At 37.2% G+C, this 19,763-nt stretch overlaps 3 protein-coding genes and 2 non-coding genes across 5 annotated transcripts in view; 2 read left to right on the top strand and 3 right to left on the bottom strand.

Moving 5' to 3' along the window:
- clcn3 (chloride channel 3) overlaps positions 1 to 19,763 on the top strand; it is a 248,766-nt gene that overhangs the window by 78,687 nt on the left and 150,316 nt on the right. The gene's annotated exons all lie outside the window — the stretch shown is intronic.
- Positions 3,696 to 3,910, bottom strand: LOC128384853 (small nucleolar RNA U3). The gene has a single exon (XR_008324583.1). It is a non-coding gene; the product is annotated as a small nucleolar RNA U3 (small nucleolar RNA).
- LOC128384852 (small nucleolar RNA U3) lies at positions 5,351 to 5,565 on the bottom strand. Its single transcript, XR_008324582.1, has one exon. It is a non-coding gene; the product is annotated as a small nucleolar RNA U3 (small nucleolar RNA).
- On the top strand, positions 6,378 to 10,858 carry trmt10b (tRNA methyltransferase 10B). Its single transcript, XM_053343536.1, has 9 exons — positions 6,378 to 6,426; positions 6,704 to 6,874; positions 7,890 to 7,998; positions 8,127 to 8,260; positions 8,923 to 9,075; positions 9,361 to 9,439; positions 10,070 to 10,137; positions 10,243 to 10,366; positions 10,445 to 10,858. Exons 2-9 carry the CDS (start codon positions 6,707 to 6,709, stop codon positions 10,570 to 10,572), a joined length of 963 nt encoding a protein of 320 aa, XP_053199511.1. The 5' UTR covers positions 6,378 to 6,426; positions 6,704 to 6,706; the 3' UTR covers positions 10,573 to 10,858.
- cxcl19 (chemokine (C-X-C motif) ligand 19) lies at positions 12,364 to 17,816 on the bottom strand. The gene is made up of 3 exons (XM_053343550.1): positions 17,720 to 17,816; positions 16,068 to 16,203; positions 12,364 to 13,160 (listed from the first exon to the last, which is right to left on the bottom strand). Exons 1-3 carry the CDS (start codon positions 17,769 to 17,771, stop codon positions 13,031 to 13,033), a joined length of 318 nt encoding a protein of 105 aa, XP_053199525.1. The 5' UTR covers positions 17,772 to 17,816; the 3' UTR covers positions 12,364 to 13,030.

Here is a 19,763-nt window from a genome sequence, read left to right as displayed (position 1 = left end):
AACCACAAGGGGGGAAGGTGACACTCCCATCTTTCACAAAATATGCCATTTAAAAGTCAAGTATGTTGATTACAAGTCAGCAGCAGTCATATCTCACATGCTACTTTGATATGTATTGCAATGTAACACCAAAATAACATATTATCAAGTTACATCATCTCCTCCTCACTTCTTAGTGGACTAGCTTGTTGAAAACCATCTTATACGGTCTGTAGCAGATTTAAGAGAGGTCTGGAGTTTAGGAGGAGTCCACACGTTTGTTTGTTTGTTTGTTTGGTCTTTGGAGTAATTGTATATTCTTACTCTGAGTAGTCGGAGCAGCTGAAACTCGATGATGTGGATTCACAGTCACTAATGTTGTCATGCTCGGCACCATCTTCCTCCGTCTGACCGCCAGAAAGAGCTCTATCACTACTATGGCGGGCTTTAGCGACAGCCATTTGACTCTAACTCTACTTATTTAGCTAAACGCGTCTTTAAAAGCTTCACTTTTTAGGGGTAAAAACCAAAACGAGCCGTGATACTCTCACGCCATGTTGTTAAAAAATGACGAGCGCGCTGGTGGGAGTCACGTGATCCGAAGAGGACGGCTCTCATTGGTGGACGCCGCGGTTGCCCCGGACGACGCTGCTGTTGCCCCTGACAACGCAGAAGCTTTTTCGAGGCAGACGGAAACTTAAATGTAGTTTAACCCTTTATAAAATATACACTGTAAAGCATATAAAACCACTTTAATTAATACAAATGGCTGTAACAAAACAAAACGATTATCTTTATTACATTGTTTTACTATTATTGTTCTTATTATTTGTGCAACCTACTTATTATTTATTGCTCTTTACCATTTTTTAAAATTGCATTACATTTCACTTTGCTGCTGTAACAATGCAAATATCTAATAAAGGAATATCTTATCTTAGTTTAACCCTTTATAAAATATACACTATGGAACACATAAAAAAAACATTTAATTAACACATATGGTTGTAAAATATAGCCTACTACAAAACGTATCTTTAAATCGCTTTACACTAATTTATGACTGCCACAGCGATTAAATAGCTCTAAATAAATGTTAGAGGTTTAATATGCATTTTTTTTAATCGCTTTTCGGACTTTAATGAAGTTTATATTCACAGCTGCCGTACTTTCCCTCCCCTTTTCATCACCCTCCCTGCAAACTTGCACGAGTTGTTTAAATCCCCTCCGGTATTCAGCAACCCAACAACGTGTTAAAACAAGATCTACTTAAAGGTTTATTAATATCTTTATACTGACCTGTAAAGGAGAACACTGCGAATGGAGTCGAAATCCTCCAAATTGTTAGAGAATGAGCCTCCATCTATAGAAATGTTAAACATCATTTGTGTTTCATGTTTCCGCCGGGACGAGTGCTGCAGGATATATTTATACAAATCATTTATTCCTCAAAAGAAAAAAATGTTAATCCTTATAGTTGAAATAAAGAGTCTGAGCAGGAGCCATGCAGGTTGCAAACTGCGTCTCCAGCACCAGGGGACATAAAGGGATCCTCCTCCACAAGTTTCTCACGTCAATCACTGACTGACACAAGGGGCTCCACTCTCTAAAAGCTTCTCACAGAGAGAAGAAAAAGAAAAGTCACTGCTGCTTTTTCCTTTTTTTTCTCCCCCCTCTCCTTTTTTTCCCTCCTTGAGTGTTTCTACAGGCCAGCAGCAGAGCGGAATTTGTCAGTCTTCTTGGCAGGTGGAGAAAAAACCCGCCTACTCTGGTTCACCACCAACAACACACACACACACAAAAAAGAAAAAGAAAGAAAAGAGAAAAGAAAGCATATGAAAAACAGCAAGCCTGGGAAAATAATGCAGCTTTAGTGTGATAAACATCTGAAAAAAAAAATCCCCAAATATTGCTGGTAATGCAGAAACTTTTCTATATTCTAATAAAAACCAGACAATAAATCTTACATGTTGTGGTTTATCTTCCTGTAACAATATAATTTCCCTCCTGGAAAAAAAAAGCATCTCAAATCTTATTACACAAGCTGACAAGTCAATCAAGCTCACATATAAAAGTTTATGGGCAAATTCCCAGAAATGTAGCAGAATAAAAAAATATAAAACCACACACACACACAAGACCAAATTAGTATTACTACGTCAAAGGTAGATTATTACTTTCCATTTTTTGAATATGACCACAAAATGTTTAGTAAGAGTGAGCCAGGATACTTGACATAAAGTGGTGAAATAACTTCTAATTTTAGTGGAAATGAGTGATTATATACAACGTGAACACACCCCTCTTAAGAAAATACACTCAAAATGGAAACATTACATAATAACAGATTATAAAAATACTCCATTCAAGGTTTAAAAACAGCCACAAAAAAACAACTGTATAAACATTTTTAAGTAAAAGTACAGAAGTGTCTCCAGCCAAATGGACTTTAAGTATTAAAAGAGGGAGTACTCTTGATACTTAAAGTCCAAAATGCAAAATAAATTACACTTTTAGGAAGTTATGTTATAAAATAATGGAGAATACTGCAAATAAAACTCATTTGAATTTGAGTTATTACTGATTAAGCAACAATGTAAGCAACATTTTAATGATGGAAGTTCAGCTCATTTTTTGGCACTTTAGGTAGTTTATTTGATTAAAACGCTATATTTTATAAGCCTATTGTATAAGGTAAAATCATAATTTGCATTTAATGTAAAAAAAAGTTGAGTTTAACACCTCAACTGTACTTAAAACCTTCACTAATTACTGACATGAACTCTTATTAACATCACATATAAACTGCAACATGAGCACACCCTGCTGGATACTTTAAACCTGTGAATTACATGATTTATATTTAAGTTATGTTATATAATAATGGAGAATACTGACAATAAAAGTTCATTTTAATTTCAATTTGATTAATTACTGATTTAATTAATGTGTAAGCAACATTTTAAATGCTGGACGTTCAGCTCATTTTGGGCACTTTGGGTAGTTTATATGATAAAAACATTTTATAAACCTCTCATACAAAGTAGAATCATAATCTGCAGTAAGTAATTAGCAATGAAGTGGCATTTGATTCACCAATATTAAGTTTTAACACCTCAATTGTACTTAAAAAACTTGACTAATTGTTGACATGACTTCTTAAAATCACTCATTTAGGGCATAGTGTCTGTGATGGTACTCCACTGATTACAGTAAATACTAAACTACTAACTTATATTACACAAATATAAACGTATGGGCCACACATACAGGAAGGAAGGAAGGAAGGAAGGAAGGAAGGAAGGAAGGAAGGAAGGAAGGAAAGAGGGAAAGAGGGAAGGGAGGGAGGAAGGAAGGAATGAAAGAAGGAAGGAGGAAGGAAGGAAAGATGGAAGGCAAGAAGGAAAGATGGAAGGCAGGAATGGAAGGAGGAAGGAAGGAAAGGAGGAAAGAGGGAAGGGAGAGAGGAAGGAAAGATGGAAGGAAGGAATGAAAGAAGGGAGGAGAGAAGGGAGGATAGAAGGGAGGAAGGGAGGAAAGATGGAAGGAAGGAATGGAAGGAAGGAGAGGAGGAAGGAAGAAGAGATGGGAGGAAGCAAGAAAGAAAGACAGACAGAAAGAAAGGATAATTGGAATGGTGAACAGCTGGATGTTCCGCACGTGGAAATGTGACATGTCTATGTCGATATTTGATTAATATTTAACATAATGGCACTACCACTCTGATCATACTCTCTCCCTCATCGTCCCCGAGGAGACAGTGAACGGTCATCAAAAGCAGAAAGCATGTGATATAATCAAGTCTTTCTGCCCGCTTCGCGCTCAGGAGAGAATATCACCAACTCATCATCGTGGACGGCGAGACCAAACTGTTTAGAAACACATTTCTCAAGTCAGAAACTATAGAAATGATCCCTGAAAGTATAGTCTTAACTTTGAAACAGCACGTCCCCTGCTACCACTATGACAGCCATGCGCTTCTCATTCACGGTGCTGACATTAAAAAACGATAAATGTGATTGTTTTCATGAAAACGTATAATAAGTAAATTATGAATTAACAATATAAAATAAACATATATATTCGTGTTGTAAATATTTATAAACATTTAAATAATATTAAAAAAGTCTTTATTATATTACCCACAATGCTCTCTGGTGGCACGTTTCCTCCTACGCGTCTTCTCATTGGCTGCTGTGTTGCCGCTAACAACGGCTGAACTATAAATGTTGATTTTAGAGCCAAGACTTTAAACAACCATGGTGATATTAACACGAGTTGAAAGCTAATGTCACATTGTTTTAAAGAGCTTAACTACAAGTAATGACATAAAGTAAAAGACAAGATAATTAAAATAAAAAATAGCTGGCTAGTAGTAGTCCTAGCGTGCACTGATTTTTGCCCCCGACTCAAAACGACACCTCACTTTAGTTCCTATGTAGGAACAACTAACTCACTTCTACTTTTATAATGTTCAAAACGTTTTACTTATGGTATTTCACAAAAAAAACAACAACCCTAAAACATGTTTTACAAGTTTATCACGTCACTGTAAAATACTTGGGTTGCTTGTGTAACAATTAAACTTGTATTATTGCTCATTTGATATTACTGGTAATAATAATACTACACTTTATTCATATAGCACTTTTCTTAACAATGCTACAAAGTGCTTTACAGAAGAAATAAAACCAACTAAAGTAAGTTTAAAAATAAGGCAACACGGAGCACAGAGCACATAAAGAGATGAAGACCGAGGCACAGAAGTAATAACACATGATGAATAAAGTAATAAAGTTAAAGGTTAAAAAAACCCCAATATCATTTCTTCTAACACCACACCTGTAGCTCCTTACCTAACAACAAACAGCAGTATAGTGTAGTAAAAATCTACAACAGTTCTTTTTTATGTGGAGAAGTTATTATTACTTGTGTTAAACATGCGATTAGGAGAAATGATTTAATTAAAATGATTTAAAGGTAACATTAAAAGTATAGGATGTTACATTGATTTAACTTGAGTGGATTATGTTGGATTCAGGGTGGAGAAATAACCTCTTTATCATTAAATGTTGGAGGCATTGCAGAAATCATCACTGGACATTTATAGAAACCCATCATAACTATAGTTATTATTCCTAATGTTTATTAGTAGCTGGTCATAAAGAAGGGCACTTAGACTAATGATGGAGAAACACAGAACAGTCTAAAGAACATTGAATTGCCATTGGGTATGAAATGCACTGCGTTCAGATAAAACTGCCTTGCCTTGATATCACTGACATTTCAACGTAACTTTTAATTATAAAAGGATATAAGTAGTTGTTATGTAGATATATCGTTTTTATTTAATATTCAACATGTTTGCACTACCACTCTGATCATACTCTCTCCCTCATCGTCCCCGAGGAGACAGTGAACGGTCATCAAAAGCAGAAAGCATGTGATATAATCAAGTCTTTCTGCCCGCTTCGCGCTCAGGAGAGAGTATCACCAACTCATCATCGTGGATGGCGAGACCAAACTGTTTAGAAACACATTTCTCAAGTCAGAAACTATAGAAATGATCCCTGAAAGTATAGTCTTAACTTTACAACTGCACGTCCCCTGCTACCACTATGACAGCCATGCGCTTCTCAGTCACGGTGCTGACATTCACAACCGAGACATGTGATTGTTATAATGAAAACTATGAATTAGGTTTATCTGGTTATAAAGCAGGGCTCTCAGACTAATGGTGGAGAAACACAGCACAGTCTGATTTCACTGACACTTTCCAAAGAAACATTTAATTATTTAAGTTTAGAAAAATGTTTGTTTTAAGAAGCATTTCATTGATATAACACTGCTTTCAATGTGGAAGTATATTTAATTAAGTCTGTCTAAAAGCGAGGCATCACTTAGCAATATATATTTGGATCAAAAGCATTATTTTTGGTACCTAAACATTTACAGATTATTATATTATTATTATTTTAAGTTTTAAGGGGGATTGTTTTGATGGTATTATAGACAAAATACCATTTCAACACAAACTGAAGCATGCAAACTTCAATGTCGAATGTGAGATCATTTTCTTTCATGTTAAATTTGTCATATTTCCTTTAATAAAAACAAATAAATATACACTACCCTTATGTCCCATTCATAAATCAGGCTGGTGTTACAGCGCCCCCTGGTGGTGTTTTATTGAATACCACACCGCTGATCATCCAAGCATGTTTTTCTATGTATTTTAAACATCATACGAATAATACAACATATCAAACACTCCATTTATTGCTGACAGACTCCTTTTATTCCTCTTTTTCCTCTCATTACCTCTTTTTTTTGGCTCCCTCTTCTCGCTGTGTTTACTCTGTCGTCACTAACATGCGCCGCTCACACGTGGGAACCTGGAAGCGACACTTCTTACAGCTCTTGCGTGTTGCTCCTTGCTCCTTGAAGGTTTTCTCTCTTCTTGCCTTTAAAATTGTCCTTTTAGTGAGTCATTTAGTGGATATCAGAACACTTCTATAATGTCGAATATATTAAGTGTCACGATAGCTGTATAAAGATGTATTTTTGGCCATTTTTTCCATTTACTATGTATATCTACTATTCCTGGTCTTGGGGCTGGTTTTAGCACATAAACAACATTAAATATTTTACTGTTTGCCACAAAAAGCTAGTGACATGTCTAGTGACGTTTACAGAAGATAATAATGTGTTTTTGTTTTTTTAGGTGATGTATTTGAATTCAGAGGAGAAGCAGACTGAAATGACACATACTCCCTCCTCAGATATGTGTGAAGTGGGGCTGAGTGAAGTTTCAGAGATGATGGATCTGCTTCACATAGACGTAGAGACTGATGTGGTGGAAGACAGACCTGGAAGAGGGGATGCACTGTGTTCAGTAAGTTTGTCATCAGTTTATCTATTGAATTGATTAAGTTGCTGAACTAATCACAAGAGTCCCACTTTACATACAAATATCTAATATCATCTAAGGTCTTTTAAGGTCCTTTCAAGTCAATTTATTATAACATGACAGGAATAAATGATGTTTCTGTCAGCGCTGTATTATAAATATCAAAACAACAGCAGGGGATGAAAAGTAAAAACATCCAAAAACATTAGTTATGTGATCATCAGATAACATAAATGTTCTTCTGACTTGATCTGATCTGCAACCACGTTGGGCTGGGAATCGGTACTCTATAGCTTTAAGGTATCGACAAAATAAATCGATACCAAGTAGTATAAAAACATCCTACAATCCATCGTTTTTGCACATCAGGAGAAGGAGTTCATCAAGAGCAGATACAATATGCTGTATATAGCTAGAACATGTGACTATTTATATGGATTCACTCACAGCCAATCAACACAAGCATTCTTCAATTTAATGTGACAGTATTAATAATTAAGCTATTAAAGCTGCATCTTTTTTTTCTTCCTTTTTTTAAATAGCCTACTATGTCATCTTTTTTAGTTGCACATGTGTCTTGTTTTTATCTGGTTGTCATGTTTTTATTGACTCTAAAGCACAAATGGAGTGGCACCTGTAATCTCATTATATGCCAAATATAATGACAATAAAGCTTTCTATTCTAATTTGAAGACTTTCAGAAGTGCATTTGTGTAAAAATCAAATCATTTAAATATGAAGGAGTGGTGGCATTTTATGAAATTTAATGCATCTATTCGCATGATGTGTATCAAATGAAATACTCCATATTGGTATCAGTATCACTTTAAGGGTACTTGCATTGGTACTGGCCCTACAACCAAATCTACTGTTAAGGCTTCTGTCTTATCATCTTACATGTTTTACGGTAAAGAGGCTTATACGCAGCATTGTTGCACTTTTAGAGATGTTTTTTATTTTTTTAGAGAGGGTCTGAGTTTTCCCCTTTTCTAATGAACAGAAGAACGTGTTGAGGAAGCAGCGACACTGGGAGAGACAGCTGGCTGCGAAGAAGAGCAAAAGGAAAGAAGAGAAGCAGAGGAGGAAGCTCAACCGTGAGCACGAGTCAGGTAAAGATGGAGCCAAGATGATTATTTTGTGTTTATTAGGGAGATTGAACGTTAAAAGTATTTAAGTAACATTTCTAGTTTCTATAATTAGAATATCTGTCTTTGCCGCATGTTTTTTTGTCCAACAGGTGCAAGTGCGGACAATCCTCAGCTTAGCAAACGGGTCCTGAAGGCGATCACCAAAGAGCGTTTAGCCGAGGCTCAGTCCACGGGACTCAAACTCTGCGTTGACCTGAGTATGACGGACTGCATGTCTGACAAGGTAGATGTCTGATGAGACTCCAATCATTGTTATCAACTCTCAAACAGCCTGTTTTAAGACTCTGAAGCTACAAAAGATTTTCAGATACAGGAACAGTAGGTGCTTTAATTACTTGTCAGACATTTGTCAAAACAGGTTATTTAACCCTCCTGTTGTCCTCGAGTCAAGGAAGGAAAAAGGAAGGAAGGGAGGAAGAGGGAAGGAAAGGAGGCAGGGAGGAAGGAAGAAGGAAGGAAAGGAAGGAAGGAAGGAAGGAGGGAGGAAAGAAAGAAGGAAGGAAGGAAGGTAAGGGGGAGGAAAGAACGAGAGAAGGAGGGAGGGAGGAAAGACGGAAGGAAGGTAGGGGGGAGGAAAGAAGGAAGGAAGGAAGGTAGGAGGGAGGGAAGAAAGAAGGAAGGTAGGAAGGAGGAAGGAAGGAAGGACAGAGGAAAGAAGGAAGGAAGGAAGGACAGAAGGAAGGAAGGAGGGAGTAAAGAAGGAAGGAAGGTAGGAAGGAGGGAGGAAAGAAGGAAGGACAGAAGGAAGGAAGAAAGGAAGGAAAGAAGGAACAGTTAAAACAGACGGGGTCAATTTGACCCGGGAGGACGACAGGAAGGTTAAGTGGTTTTGCGTGTCTGTATTTACTCATCCAACTCTCAACGGTGTATATTTGCCTGATTCAGGAGATCAGCCGACTGGCCGGTCAGTTACGACGGCTGTACGGGTCAAACAAGAAGGCGACGCGACCGTTCCACCTGTTCCTGACGGACCTGGAGGAGGACAGCCGTCTGTACAGAGAGTGCATACGAATGAATGAAGGCTTCCTCAATTACACGGTACACCCTAACCCTTTCTTCAGCTATCATACATTTCTGTTCAGTAATAAAAAAGTAGTAAAGATACAGAAGTGTGATCTGATAACATTATCTGAGAGCTATTTTGCTTTATTAAGAAAACCTAAAACTGAATTACATTTACTGTATAAATTATACTGTAAACAAGGTAAATTGCCTCAATACTTCTTTCTCTCTCCTCTCATTTACAGTATATCCTCGTCTGTAATTTGGACCAGTAATAGTTTAATTTCTTTCTTTTTCTCTTCCCGTGTCTGTTCTCCTCAGATGGACATCACAGAGGAAAGCTGCCTGGACCTGTTTCCTCCAGAAACCGTCGTCTACCTCACGCCAGATGCTGAAGAAGGTTAAAAGATTTGAATGATGACACTTGTGAATGAAGTATTGTAGCTTACAGGTGCTTGATGTTGCAGATAAAGTTGATCATGTACAGAAATGTTTTAGTTGATGAGAGAAATGCATCTTTCAGCCAGCAGAGGAAGCTATCTGACCAAGTACATTTGTCCATGACTGAGCGTATTTCAACTATTATGTTGCTACCTGTACTACTAGTTAGTGCTTCATTTTTACTGTATATCACTAAATACAGTTTTTAAAATAGACTGCATACAAGTGGCGGTGTTTAGCTCAGTGGGTAGAGCACCCACCCCATGTGTAGAGGCTACAGTCCTCACTGCCTATCCTGCATGTCATTCCTCCCTCTTTGCCTCCAGTTTCCTGTCTCTCTCTACTAAACCTGTACATTAAAGGCAAAAAGCCCCAAAAAATATAATTAAAAAAAAAATAGACTGCATACAATAAAACACAAAGATAACGCCATCCTAACAGAAAACCACCAATACAAAACTGAAAATAAGAAAAAAAATGGTATATCAAGACAAAAAAAATCAATTTAATGCTATATATTTACATTCACACATCTGGATTCAGTATATTATTCTCATTGTTGGTGTTTATTCATGTTGTTTTATTCCAGCCTTGGAAACAGTGGATGCTGACAAAGTGTACGTCCTCGGGGGTCTCGTGGACGAAAGCATCCAGAAGGTATTAAGATGAAATATAATTGGACAAACAGATCATATCAATGCATGTGTGAGTCATGAAACATGAGATAGCTATTAAATAGTTAAAGTCGTTTCTCTCCTGCAGAAATTGAGCTTCTCGCGGGCGAGAGAGCTCGGCGTTCGCACGGCGAGGTTGCCCATAGACGAGTACATGATGAAGAAAAACAATGCCAAGAATTTCCACTCCAAGATCCTGGCAGTGAATCAAGGTAAACTAACTTCATCTGACAATTGAAAGTCCCGTTATTGTTGTGTTTGTCATTAATAAAGCTTGTCTCTGTTTGCAGTGTTTGACATCTTGTTGACTTTGTGTGACACCGGCAGCTGGGCAGAAACCCTCCAGGCATGGTTCCCTCTGGGGAAGGGTTACGTTGTTGCGCCAGACGACTCCCTACCGCCTTCAACGCAGACTTAGCACAGGATTAACAAGGATTCATGTTCCGTCATCTTCCTTTCATTCGGATTATGCCAAATGATCTAACTTGAGGAATTTAATCAAAAGAGGAGAATAACTGTGACTTTTTTTTTATACTTTCTCAGGAATCATTTCAGACTTTTTCTTGATATTAAAAGATAATTGAAGTTTTGATAGCACACAAAACAGTTATGAATTTTCAGTTATCTTTAATAATGGGAACTCGTGCCTCATATTCACTTTATAACACTTTATATCTAGTTTTTGCACATAAACGTTTAATATAAATCCGTCTTAATTTTTGTGTTTAATGATGTCACATAATCAGTTTCCATCTTCAGACCAGCGTGTCCGAAATATCAAGTCAGAAGAATTTCAGAACTTCTCCTGGTATGAAAACAAACGTATAGAGTCTCTTGTTCCTTTTGTCTCATTTTAGCTTTATTGTAATTAAATTATTTGAGAGAGGCAGCATATGTTTGTGTGACTGTTTGTTGTTAAATCTTCTGTTTTATCTCACATGTTTTACGGTAAAGAGGCTTAAAGTCAGCTTTGTTGCATTTTTAGATTGCAGATATGCTAAAATAATTGATATCAAATTATTTTTCTTCCTTCATGTTTACCCAAGAAAGTTTGATTAATAGAGAGGTTTGTAACTTGGACTTGAAAGTGGAGATGGATGGGCAATCACAGGGGGATTGTGGGAAAACATTCCAGAGCTTGGGAGCGGTGACGCTAAAGGACCGGCCTCCCAAGGGGGGCAGTTTGGTGCGTGGGACTGTGAGGATGTTGGAGGATGATGTGAGGGATTATCTCTACCCAACCCAGATTCTGTGGAAAGGGGTAGGGTTCATTATCATTCTTGGATATAATTCTTGAATGATCTCACCGTTGAAAGGAGGGGATTTTAAAAACATCGATCATGTTTTATTACTTCTAATATCTAACAGGGAGAAATTTAACAATAAGGCAAAGCAAGGCAGCTTTATTTATATAGCGCTTTTCATACCCAGTGGCAACTCAATGTGCTTTACATAAAACAGAAAAACATGCAATTAGAAAAATAAAAATAATTAAAAACAACCCCCCCTCATTAATAATAATTTAAAAAAAACACAAAGTACAGAAAAATAGAAAGAAAGAAATACAATATTTGAATAGATCATTAAATATAAGCTTGCAGTATAAAATAATGATTTGCTTTAAAATCATTAAAAGGACATAGAGTGCAAATGAAAGATTAAAATATAAAGTGCTTTAAAAGAGCTCAATCATAAGCACAGGAGAAGAGAAGTGTTTTTAACCTGGATTTAAAAGTGTTCACAGTTGGGGCTGATTTCAGTTCTGCTGGTAGTTTGTTCCAGTTGTGTGCAGCATAACAGCTAAAAGCTGCTTCACCATGTTTAGTTTGAACTCTGGGCTCAACTATCTGACCTGAGTCAGTAGATCTCAGAGCTCTACTGGGTTTATATTCTACTAACATGGCATTTATGTATTCTGGACCTAAACCATTCAGTGATTTGCAGCAGTAGCAGAACTGGGAGCCAGTGTAAGGACTTTAGGACTGGAGTAATGTGCTCTAAATAAGATCATGTCCATCTGCTCCCTGGACGGAGGCCACCATTGTTGCTCAAGTTAGAGAAGGTGCTGACTGTCTGCCAGGTTGTAAATATTATTGCACTCATGAGACACGTCAGGAAATATCTTCCCAGGGCAAATTCTCAGTCGTTCGGTTAACTTTACCAATGCTTTAATAATGACAGAGTGGAGGATCTGGAGGACGGAGGTGATGTGGTCATTAAAATGGGTTCGAGTGAGGAGTCAGGCAGCAGAGTTTTGAATATACTGAAGTTTATTGAGGTCTGGTCTGATTTTACAGCAGCTTAATGAAAACCAAAGGAGCTTCTGTTCAGATTGTGGCAAGGTGTAAATTCATGTTTGCAGTGTTTGTAATCTGCAATCTCCAGACTACACCTAGCGATAAGAATCATATAAACTGTACAGACCGCACAGGAAGCAGCGAGTTCTACTACACGTAGCGATACAGTATCAGCATTCAGATGATTATGCAATCAATCTTCCTAGACAGAGAACTGAAATACAAACATACAAAGTCAAACTTCACTTTTTTATAAATATCTTATGCTCAAAAATAACAAACAAACAAAACAATTTTTTTTTAGTTTTAATCACTTTCAAGCACATCTGACTGTGTGTGATTTTGTAAATGTGTATAAAATATTAACATTTTGAAAAGAATGTCAAAAAAAGTTGAAACATATAACGGAAACCAGAACAGATTTGGTCTTTTGTTATTTAAGATCTAAAAACTGGATTCAATAATGTGTTTTTTAGTAATTTATAACAAATTAAAAACAGTATGACTCAGTGTTGCACGAAGGAGCTACTGCTTTTACTTCTCATTTTGCAACACTCAATTTAAATTTGGAACTTCTCTTTATCCTCGATTCTTGTGAAATGCTCCTCCCTGCTGATGTAATTGTCTCTCCAAAACGAAGTGGACTAGTTTCTTCACCCAGGAGGACCGAGGATTCAAGCACACTTTCTCCCCATTCGACAGTCCAGCTCTGAAAATATGCAACACAATTAGAGCATGTCAGGACATCATTTTACTAGAAACCAAACATTTAGTATTTAGTTATTAAATCCTATAGTGTCTGTAAATAGCAACAGCAATTCAGTTCTGCACCATGTTAGACCATGGAGACCTGCATGGTCTGTACTGCAGCCCCCCTCGTCAGGGCGTCAACTCCAGATGCATAGTTTGATGAGAGAACACTTTTCCATTAGTGAGTAAAAAGCAGCATCTCTCAGGAATCTGATGAATCAACCTACTAAAATCAGTCATGGTTTCATCATGTATAACTCTATAATAGCCCTAAAACCAGAACCGTTAAAAGACAGAGTTTGGACAACTCAATTTCATCTGTTCTGTGCCATGATTGGTTCAGGGGCTGTCACGTGATGCAGGCGCCATGTTGTCACCATAGCTACATCCCAGCTGTCATTAACATTAATTGAAGGTGACAGGTGAAGATCAAATGTGATAAGTTATTAAGACAAATTTGAATATAAAAATATTGTGCTGCTCAGCTTATGACTGCAGCTAAATTGTAGATTTTTAGATGATGTAATTCAGCTCGATGGCAGAATACAATGCAGTGTTCCTCAGTCCTGTTCGTCCTGTATAATGAAACACAGCAGACCAGTGAAAAATGTGAGTGCATCTAAAATGACCTGGATGTGTTGGAATGTGTATCAGGGTGTGGTGAGTATGTGTGTGTGTTGGAAAAATAATGTGTGTGTGTGTGTGTAAATGTGTGTATATGCAGATACAAGTGGAGAATGTGTATTGTCTTGCAGGTCTGCATTTATAGCATTATGTCTAAATCTCTCTCTCTCTCTCTCTCTCTCTCTCTCTCTCTCTCTCTCTCTCTCACACACACACACACACACACACATCCACTTTCACTCATGCATCTGCTCACACATGCACATGCACACACAGGTTGTAGAACTCAATAAAATATAATATATAACACTTCAAATGTGGTGAACTTTGAAGGTTGTGTGTGAGTGTGTGTGTGTGAGAGAGAGAGAGAGAGAGAGAGAGAGAGAGAGAGATTGAGATATAATGCTATAAATGCAGACCTGCTAGACTCTATTTGTATCTGCACATAAACACACTTACACACTCATGCACAGACACACATTTATTTTTAAAGAACAACTACAAGCACCAGTTTTCCCCCTGGAGTGGGAAGGAGTAAACAGTAAACACTATTTGTTGACTCATGGTTTTTTTTGACTGTTTTTTAAACACACATGGAAATACTTCTGTAGGGATCCTTTCCATGTTTTTGAGCCAATGATTATGACATTTATAAGCATGTCACTGGAGAAAACAGATGTAGCATGTCCGCTTCATTTAACTGAACCATATGGTGACGACATGGCACTTATTGTTGAGTTGTCCAAACTCTATGTATGTATTTAAAAAGAATGCATCATTTTAATTATAATGAAAATCACTTGGAAAATATGTACTACTCGGGTTTTTAAAGCTGCCAATTTCCCATTAGCAGAACTGATGATAAATGACAAACTCTTACGCAATACAGCTGTGAGTCTGCCTGTGTTATTCTGCTGAACTTAGCAAAGACAATTCTTATTTATACAGTGGAGGGGAAGAAAAACTAAATGTTTACAGTCCTCAATTGTTTCATCTGTGTGGGCCAAAGGAGACTGCAAATCATCTGACATGTGTGATAAAGATGGACAAAACCAGTAATGGAAGTCTATTCTTTACTATGTTTGTATGTGTATGTTATACTGAGCAGATGAAGGTATCACTTTACACACGTTCACAGATCACTCTTGGCTAACAGGCATGTTTCTCTTGGCACAAAACATTTAAACAGACTGCTTCCTTGTGTCTGGTCTGTTGGCTGTCGGTTTATTGTTACTGGAACCTAATGTTTCACAATAACTAATCAAAGTAAAAAGGCCCAAAACTGAGAGGAGGGGGTCTACGTACTATGAAATACTGAAGTCTGATCCTCAACGATTGTTCAGTTCATTGACTGGATCAGTTAATCCGTTTTTTAGAGTATGTAACAGGGTTGTTATGGTTACTTTGGAAATGTAACATGTTACTTTATACTTTATTTAAAATGTATTAAGTAGTGAAACTATGTCAATTCCTTAATCAAAGCAATGTAACTTATTACATTTGATTACTTTATGATCACTTCTAATTTCCTAACCTATATTTTCAAGTGTGACCATGAAGCACCAAAATCTAAGTCCAGCTGTTTTTCATGGATACTGATATGATTTATTAGGGAGATCATTTCTTATAAAACAACATTTATCTCTCATTTGAAAATGTATTCATTAGTTCATGTAGATTTTGGAATATAAATTAAAGATATTTTATGAAAAATGTAATTAGTACTGTGGCTCCATTTAAGTCCATGTGTGCTCCAAATTAGCTCAGTCATGATTAATTTACAAAATATAAAAAAGTATTGTTTTCAAAGCAGCAGCAATTTACATGCTCTCAGAATGGCATCAAATGGCTTTACTAAGTGGCCTAATCAACATATAGCCTAAGCTTTTTACAGAAAATATTCAGATGTAACCCTTTTGGTAATCATCAACATTTTCATAAGTAATTGTTATTTAATTACACATTTTTTCTCAGTAACGGATCACAATTACACTTATTGTGTAATTGATTTACGTAATGCTGTTACATGTAACTATAGTTACTCCCCAACACTGCTATGTAATGTCTATAAAATCAGTATTTCAAGGTTTTTTCTAGTTGGACAAAACAATTTGATATCACCTATGGGAAATTATTGTGATGGCCATTTTTCACAGTTCACTGACATTTTATGACTATTAAAAAAAACAATTAATCAAGAAAACTGATAATGAAGATTTGAGCTTGGTATGAGGGCACTTACATGACCTCAGTGTCTGGGCAGTGGGGCCCTTCAGGGAAAAGCTTGATGCTCCTCAGGCTGTCGGGAGGGATGATCCTCGACTCCACCTGCAGGCACCGACAGTGCGTGTTGTAGTCCCTGCTGATTGGCGGCATACCTGACATCAACGGACACTCAGTCAGAATCCAGATTTTTGAACAGACAAACAAACCACTTGTAGACTTTCAGAAATCGCTCATAAAAATAAAAATGAGCTCACAGCTTGTTGTGATTGCAGATTTATCTGCTTGTGTAAATGCTTTCAACTTCAGTGTTTTTAAAGCTTGTGATATTTTTGTGATATATTTGCCAAAAGAAGAAGGGTTAGTTATAAGTGGTTATTATTATAGTACACAGTGTATTCTAAACACATCGATTGTTACATTAATCTGAATGAAATGCTAGCAACCCAACTTTCTCAGTAAAAAAATAAAGTGCTGACAGTGAGCTTTCATCACCACCACCCGCCAAACTTGTGGTGTGCACTTCCTCTCTTTTCTTTCGGTCATGTTCTGGTTCATTACGAGCCAAAGACTTAAATGTCACTGTGAAGAAGCAGTCAGGGCGGCTGTTGCTACTTATGACTAAAGAGTTTGTCATTGGCTGAGTTGCAATAGTAATTTCAACTTCATGGAGTAAAACAGTCAAATGAATTATTTCTTTTCTTTATTACTTTTGACAAGACACTGGCCAGAGCAATGGACCTGTGATTTTCAGTACAGGATATCTTCACTGTTGAGCAGTAAAGTTAGTGACTCAGTCCCACAGCTCACATTTGATGGTACCTGTTTTCACTCGTTAAGCAGAGATCATGAAATCTTATAATATGGTTTTGACGATAAGGCAGTATAATGTAATTAATGTAAGTTTCCATTTCAGTAGCCAGCAAAGTGATATACGTGGAGGTTCTTCTCTACTTGAACTGTGGTTAAAATTAAACTCAAATCCAAGTTTCCAAATACATTAATGTACAGTACATCCTAAGTAAGCGCTGTCTGAATCTGCAATGTTTAGATTTTATTTACCGATTAGACACATTAGCCTACACAAGCAGCGTACCGATTTCCATTTATTTAACATTTCACATTTTGAAGACTTATAGTAATGCAACACAGACCTTCATATGAATCTGTGCTTGTGACAGAATTGCCATACAGCTTTGACAACATCAAAAGGCAAAAGACATGATGTTCATGTGATGGAACAAAAGCCTGTTTTAATTCTCCACTATTTGATCTACATATTTTAGAAAGAGGAATAGAAACAAATTACTTAATGAAAGCTGGGGAAAAAAAACATACTCATTTATAGTAACATAATCTGGAAAGCGATCAGCAATCACTCAAGTACTAATTTTACTTAAGGGAGCATTTTTAAATCATGATTAAAGGGATGCAAAGGGACTATTTCCAGATGTTTTCTATTGAACTCAGCAGGAAAAGCTTTGAGAGACTTTCAGAGATGTTGAATAACAGCCCAAAAAAGTCTACAGTACCTACCAGAAACTTATCATATCATATATGAACTGTAAAAACCCCCATTACAGTATGTCAAGCCTTCAGTCTAACCACCTGAAGCTTATCACTTTACAAATGAATTCACAACCTCTCAGCAGTAAGTGTCTGTGCTCTTACCGTCAATGAGGACAATCAGGGTCCCAATCATGAGTAGGATGCAGAACTTCATCTTGTGTAGACAGCTGCTTGTTAAGCAAACTCAACTGTTTTCACATCTGTACTGCAGTATTTATGTATACAGTGGTCATGTGCTACCCCTGAAATCAGCTGCAGGGGATTTGAGGAAAAAAAACTCCCAGACCTGTGTATGTGTGTGTATGTTGGTTTCACTTTGGTGCTTTCACGTGTGCAGCAGAAGGTAGTCATGCGACGGAGCAGTCAGGGACAGGCCAGAGGCCCCGTTGAGGTTAGGAGGCGGCATGATCACTGTCAGCAGTCACAGACATGAGTCATACAGACTGAGCATGTCTGTGTGGCCCTTCAGTCTGCAGGTTCATTTCTCTTCTGCTTGTCATGGCTCTGCAGGGGTCTCGAACTCTGTTTCCCCTGCTGAACCAGGTCATCAAATATAGATCAGTAAACAAGCACAGTTTTACCTTTGGCTATAGTGCATATGATCCCATGACGGTTGTTGTTGATGGTGTTAAGTTCGGGGGGTTGTTCAAGTCTCTGAACAGGGATCTTCCAAAAGATATTCCCTCATTTGGTGTTTTGATGATGGTGTTGGAGAGCGCTGACAAACACGTCGGTCCAATCGGTGTTCAGCAGGGTTGCGATCTGTGAAGTCCATGACATATGATTCACATCATTTTCATACTCATACAACCATCCAGTGACCCTTTGGATGGGGGCTCACTCCCATCAGGATAGAAATGTTTATCATAGGATAAAGGAGATTATTGATCTGCAGTGACCCTTCCCTCTAAAGGGGACAAGGGACTCAAACCCACAGCACAACAGAGCAGCAGGTCCCCTCACCGTAAGGGTCAAGCATTCAGATCTCAACTCAGACGTTTTCTTTTAATTTTGTAACCTGTCTGTATCGTCTGCAGGTAACTTCACAAGGCCATAATATGTCTGTGATGTTTATCTGTTTGTGGAGGTTTGAAGTTGTGTGATTCCAGCAGACAGATACTGCTTTAATTTAGTAGTTTGGTTGGCTGAGGTGGTGTTTTTTGAATATGTATTGCAATTTAAATAATTTCTGAATACTTTTTTCCTTTACAGAGACAAATTGCATACATGAATGAACACTTTAAAAAGGAGAGAATGAGAAATGGCATATATGTAATATTTAATTTCATCTACAGTAACAATGTTTACAATGTTTCAAATATAATCTTGTGTTATGTGTTCACATTTAAAACGCTTACTTTTATTTTGATTTTCAAATTAACAGGAATAATAATCATGATGTGTACAACTGGATAAAGATTAATAGAATCCATGTTTTTATATCGAAAGCTTGTTAACTACAAGAAAACTATTGTGCAAGCAGATTAACCGCATAGATGTCCCACATAGTTCAAAGTCTCAGTTTAGTTATCTTTTAAAGCAATATTTGGCTGGTGGTAGAAACTCCACAATTCGACTTAATATCTAACATCTATCAGACAACAGTAATTTGGATCAAGATTAAAACTGAAACTTTTTCCCCCTTTTTTTGAAATGACAGTGCTGTCTGTCTGACTTGATTTGAAATGTTGAAATGTTGTTCCCTTATGACTGAAAGCATGTGTCTCTGTCAGACATTCAGGTCATAACTACGGGTCATCGTGCAAAGCCTCAAAACCATATGACTAATTTGTACTAAAAGTGCTTTCCATAAAACATAAAATACATCAAGACAGGATATAAAAGCACCACATGGCAATATCAAATATATATAATTACACTTAAATAGAATAAAACATAAAACAGGAGAATAACAAGTTACAGTGTAGGTTAACCCTAAAATTTGGATTTTAGTTGCAAAAGAGCCTAGAGTTGCAACAGACCTGCAGTTTCCTGGGAGTTTGTTCCAGATATGTGGAGCACCAAGACTAGAAACTGCTCATCCATGTTTAGTTTTGACTCTGAGGACAGAAAACAGTCTTAGACCACCTGGGAGGTCTGGATGGTTCCTAAGGCAACAGCAGATCAGAAATGTATTAATATTCAG

This window comes from Scomber japonicus, chromosome 22 (genome assembly GCF_027409825.1).
Source record: "Scomber japonicus isolate fScoJap1 chromosome 22, fScoJap1.pri, whole genome shotgun sequence".
Classification (NCBI taxonomy): Eukaryota; Metazoa; Chordata; class Actinopteri; order Scombriformes; family Scombridae; genus Scomber; species Scomber japonicus.
This window is presented reverse-complemented; position numbering and strand designations above follow the sequence as displayed.